The sequence below is a fragment of the Hevea brasiliensis genome, chromosome 6 (assembly GCF_030052815.1).
Source record: "Hevea brasiliensis isolate MT/VB/25A 57/8 chromosome 6, ASM3005281v1, whole genome shotgun sequence".
NCBI classification, from domain to species: Eukaryota; Viridiplantae; Streptophyta; class Magnoliopsida; order Malpighiales; family Euphorbiaceae; genus Hevea; species Hevea brasiliensis.
Window position 1 is genome coordinate 90,331,442 of NC_079498.1, and position 5,557 is coordinate 90,336,998.

Here is a 5,557-nt window from a genome sequence, read left to right on the forward strand (position 1 = left end):
TTAAATCATAAATTTCTTTTATTTAAATTTAATTTATTATAAATTCAAAGAATATCAAATCTCCACTTTAGGGATCATCATGGAGGTTCAAAATTATTTTTTCAATAAAAATATTATTTTAAATATTATTAAAAAAATTATTTTATTATTTTAATATTTTTATTATTAAAATATATTAAATTTAATTTTAAATTATTTTCTAACACTATCTGATTAATATAACAACAGCAGTTCTTCCAATAATATATAAAAAAAACCCTAAGATAGCATCGACAAAATTGAGTTTTAGAAAATTTTGTGTTACAGAAAGACATAAAGTTGAAAGTTACGTATAAAAATTATTAAATTATTGAAAATTTGAAGTGAAAATTTGAACCAGAGTGAATAACCACTGGGGCAAACTAGATTAAGCAACCATCAATGAAAAGGAAAAAGAAAGAAAATTGAACTTGTTTGGAAACATGTCATTGGCTCGTTACGCCATAATCAGGGGAACGGTGGTAAACTATTGAACTTGTGCTCTAACAAGAAGAGGATCATTCCTATTCTATATTTTTCTGCCAGCACTCTCATCAGCCAAAGCTCTATCCTCACCAACCCCCCGTCCGTTGTCTTCCTTCGTCCTCTCTGTCTCTCTCCCTCTACCGAAGCTTTACGTTTCATAGAGAGAAAGACGGAGAGAGGCCATGGAGAGGCTTCTACACTCTTCTTCTCCTACTCCTATTCTCAAATTCCACCTTAAACCCAACCCATTTCTCCCTCCACTTCGACGATTTGACTTGCCCAAACTTGGTTTTCCCTCTCTAGAACGCCCTGAGTTCAGGAGACTCAACTTAGTTTCCTGCAGTCATGAGAACCCATCAACCCCTTCAATTAAACTGCCCTCTCTATCTCCTCCCCCGGTTTACTCGCGAACTGGGTCAATTCCAAAATCCCATTTTCCCCAACAGATCGCAAATGGAGCTTCTGTGCAACAAAAGGTATTGATCTTCTTTCAATTATTTGGTCATTAGTGCGCGAAGGCCTGTGTTTTTGTGGCTTTCTGTGCTTTAATTATGTGTTCTTGTTGTTTTATTATGATTTGATTATTGTGGTTTATTGTTCTATTGGACATGTTTGACGTTTGAGGTCTGCATGTTACTTAATCAGATGACAAGGAAATAATATATATTTTTCCTTGTATGAGAAAAGGTTTCAGATTTCAATAGCCATATTGTCTTAGTATGATTGACAAGCAAATTATTGGTAAATTTCTTTGAGGGTGATTCTGTAACCATTCAATGGAATGGTGAAATTGAATGGTGAAAAGAAAGGTTGTTAAATTTGGAGAGAGCATCGGGCAAATTACAATTTAACAGAGGTCCTTTTTGGAATTGCTGTAAATACCAGCATTAAGAATTGGCAGTCCTGTATCAGAAGATCTGAGAGCTATTACGCTGTCGTCCAAAAGAAGTCCAAAGGGGAATTAGATGGGAATTGCCCAGAATTATTTAATTCTTATGAAGTCCAAAGGGGAATTAGATGGGAATTGCCCAGAATTATTTAATTCTTATGAAATTGTATCCTAGGGAGCTGTCTTGGTGGGATTACTTCAACATAAATGCATAAAGTTTATCAGAGCATTATAAAATCATCTTTAGATACTATCACAAAAATCTCATCGCATGTTGTCATAGACAATGAAATGCTTAAATCTCCTTACTTTTCTAGAAATAAATGTGTAGTGGACACTTCTAATTCTCTCTTTCTGACAATTTCCAGTATCTTATTTTATAGTCCCATGAAACTCGCCTTATCCTTTTCTGGTCTTCTAAAATGATCGCACAATTAAAGATGGATTTTGGTCTTTACTTATAGTGCATATGAGTAAGTCTGAATGATAGTTTGAGCTTACACATGTCTTGAGATAAAATCAGTGTCTTTGTCTAGCTATAATTAGTTTAGCTCCTTTGTCTCATCCTTCTATAGCATGTTACTGGTTGCAGGCTTTCCTATAAAAAAAGTCCTTCCCAAAATGTCCTATCATTGTAAATAACGATCTCAATTGTTTTTTGTGTGTTCGTATTTTTATGTAAAAGAAATGAATGGGTAGATGAAATACGGGAGGCACTGATAGAGTAATTTTAGTAAAGTATCCATTATCTGTTTATTAATTTTTGTTGCTAGGTGAATGATTGTGATATTAACTCCTAATAGCTAGAGACAGAAAGAGTGGATGAGACTTTGATATTGTGAATATTAAAATTATGTTAATAAGAAATTAATAGGTTGTGCATGCATTTATTTTATCACCGTATATTTTGGTCAATCATGAAGAGTTCTCTTTCTCACCTTCTCCAAAGTTGATGTTACTGCTGTTTTCTAAGATTTATGGTTTTGTGAAGTTCAAGTTCTATAACTCTCCCTTCTTTGAAGCCATGAGGCTGCAACGCTTGCATTAATACCATCCCATCTTCCTATTTATTGATAAATGAGTGGAGGAACCCTGTATTCATGATTGGTGTACTCAATTACTCATGTCCTAATTGATTTCAATTTGCCATACCCATTTAGTGGCATCTCTAATGTTTTGATTGGTCTTATCTTAACACAGCCGCCATGAGGCTGTAACACTTGCATTAATACCATCCCATCTTCCTATTTATTGATAAATGAGTGGAGGAACCCTGTATTCTTGATTGGTGTACTCAATTACTCAAGTCCTAGCTACGTAGTGAATAGATTTCAATTTGCCATATCCATTTAGTGGCATCTCTAATGTTTTGATTGGTCTTATCTTAACACAGCCACTCTTTGTTTTTCTTCTTTAAGCATTAGCAAACAAATTTGTATCCAGTTTTGCTTTTGCTTGTATGTTGTACTTGTGTTAACATCAGCAAATTAATTTGTGGATGAATGTCTAAGTTATTTGTTTTGATGTAGATAAATGTGTGTGGTGACCCCAGTATGAGTGCCTTTAGCATATCCCATTTACATGTATTTGATTTGTCTTGTAGAGCTAGATTGTCGATTTTTTTTTTCTAGTTGCATTGAAAGAATACATGCATTGCAAGTTCAGTGAAGGCCAAACTGGTGATAGGGAAGGAGTTAGTTTGAATGGAGTGGTATTGTCCCAAAGTAATCACCTTAAATATCTAGGCTCAGTCCTTCAAGTAGATGGGGGATGTGAGGAGGATGTTAGTCATAGGATTAAAGCCGGATTGTTGAAGTGGAGATGTGCAACGGGAGTTTTATGTGATCGTAAGATTCCCAATAAGTTGAAACAAAAATTTTACCGTATAGCCATACGACCGGCTATATTATATGGTAGTGAGTGTTGGACACTGAAAGAGTCGTATGCGTTTAAGATAAGAGTTGCAGAGATGAGAATGTTAAGGTGGATGAGTGGCCATACTAGACTAGATAAAGTCCGTAATGAGAGTATTAGAGAAAAGGTAGGAGTGGTGCCAATTGAAAATAAGTTGAGAGAAGGGAGATTGAGGTGGTTTAGTCATGTAAAGCATATACATGCGGAGGCTCCAGTTAGACAAGTAGAGTACATTAGGTTAAAGGATAAAAAGAAAAAAAGGGTAGACCTAAATTGACTTGGAGGAGAGTAGTACAGCATGACCTAGAAGCATTACACATTTATGAGGATTTAACCCAAAATCGTTTAGAGTGTAGAAAGCGAATCCATATAGCCGATCCCAAATTTTTTGGATAAAAATTTAGTTGAGTTAAGTGGAAAAAATGATTTGAAGCATTCATGAGATTCCTAATGTTCGAAACCACGTGGCCTTTGATACACACACACACACACACACACACACACACATATATATATATATATTCACGCACTGAATTTGTTATTTGATGACTCATTACATTTTTTTCCTTTTCTTTACTATGCATATGTGATAATTTGGAATTGGTTAAGCAAGATAAATTTGGTGCAATTTTAAAATGTCTGTAGTCTTTTAGGACTAAAGCAGAGGAAGTAACTGTGAGAAATATTAGAAAACCTAGTGCATTTTGAGCACTTCCAGAATTTCAAATGAGTTTGAATTGTAGATAAACTTTGTTGAAGAAGTTTTGGTTGGTTTAGCATTGGTTTCCACCTTTGTTTGAAGAGCTTATTAAATATCATATATTCTAAAAATTTTGCAGGCAGTTAATCTGGGGACGTTTTTATTACTCTCAGCTGTCATCATGTTCTTAATCCACCCAGTTTTTGCTTCACCAGCATTTGCAACCTTTCAAACCGCTGCAAAGACTGGGGGTCCTGTTGCTGCTGCTGCAGTTGGGGCAAAACTGTTGCGTACTGAATTATTAAGTAGTGCCTGGACTGGTTTCCTTGCTGGTTGCTTACATACATTGTCAGGACCAGACCACCTTGCTGCTTTGGCTCCGCTTTCAATTGGCCGTTCCCGAATGGAAAGTGCTGTTGTTGGGGCTCTTTGGGGTTGTGGCCATGATGCTGGTCAGGTCATATTTGGCTTGTTGTTTCTATTGCTAAAGGATCAGCTCCACATTGAGATTATCAGAACTTGGGGCACAAGAATAGTTGGTTTTACACTACTTGTTATTGGTGCTATGGGAATTAGGGAAGCTTCAGAAGCCCCAAACCCATGTGTTGCCCTTGAAAATGGCGAGTGTGATGTTAGTGTTTATGAAACATTAGAAAGCCCAACAGTGGGGAAGAAGAAGATAGGCTTTGCTACTTTTGCCACTGGGATTGTCCATGGGTTGCAACCAGATGCATTGATGATGGTCTTGCCTGCACTTGCATTGCCTTCGCGCTTGGCTGGTGCTGCATTTCTAGTCATGTTCCTATTGGGGACTGTGGTTGCAATGGGAAGCTATACAGTATTTATAGGCTCATGTAGTCAGGCATTAAAGGATCGAATGCCTAGAATTACCGAGAAACTCACTTGGATTTCATCTCTGATTGCAATTGCCCTTGGCCTGGCCATTATCATTAGCCAGTTTTTTGGATTTAACTTGTATTGATCGATCGATCTAACACAGGCATCGAGATTCCTATTTGCAAGCCAGCATTTTAGTGTTAAGAGAAGGATCTTTAGAAAGGTATAGTCAATTTATTTCAGGCCTCCAAAAAAAAACCTGCACAACATCTTATGTCAGTGAGTAACATCATCTTCACTCTCTTATTTTGCTTTTGGAGTTTGTAATTTTTGATATACAAGTGAAGCCTATGTCTTTCAGTTGTGGTAGAATTTGAGTTCAATTGAACGATTTGCTTTACCATTTGGTGCAATACACTTCTTGTAGCCCTCATTAAGTCCTTGTATGTGACTCTTCTTGGCACACAATCGCAGTCTTTCTGTTCTTATGGGGCTCTTGATCTGGGACTGCTAGAACAGTTGTTGCCATGCTGACCTGACCTTTTGTAATGGATAAAGTTGCATTTGATCAGGATTCTAGCGTCTTGTTGCGAATTTTACAATAGTTGAGTCGTGTCTTATAGAGTTTGACAAACGTTTGAATCATAGTCAAGATCGAATCATCCACATGGTTTGAACTATAGTTATAGTTTGAAGCGCAGATGTCCGAAACT

At 36.5% G+C, this 5,557-nt stretch overlaps 1 protein-coding gene across 1 annotated transcript; it reads left to right on the forward strand.

The window, feature by feature from the left end:
- Positions 1 to 371: 371 nt before the first annotated feature.
- LOC110654186 (chloroplast protein FOR GROWTH AND FERTILITY 2) lies at positions 372 to 5,244 on the forward strand. The gene is made up of 2 exons (XM_021810094.2): positions 372 to 980; positions 4,147 to 5,244. The coding sequence occupies exons 1-2, from the start codon at positions 687 to 689 to the stop codon at positions 4,987 to 4,989; spliced, it is 1,137 nt and encodes a 378-aa protein (XP_021665786.2). The 5' UTR covers positions 372 to 686; the 3' UTR covers positions 4,990 to 5,244.
- Positions 5,245 to 5,557: the final 313 nt, after the last annotated feature.

What these genes read in the sequence shown, in the direction of transcription:
- LOC110654186 (XM_021810094.2), top strand. Translation starts at nt 687, where the DNA reads ATGGAGAGGCTTCTACACTCTTCTTCTCCTACTCCTATTCTCAAATTC. An exon ending in GAGCTTCTGTGCAACAAAAG is followed by an intron (nt 981 to 4,146) that starts GTATTGATCTTC and finishes AAAATTTTGCAG; the next exon opens with GCAGTTAATCTGGGGACGTT.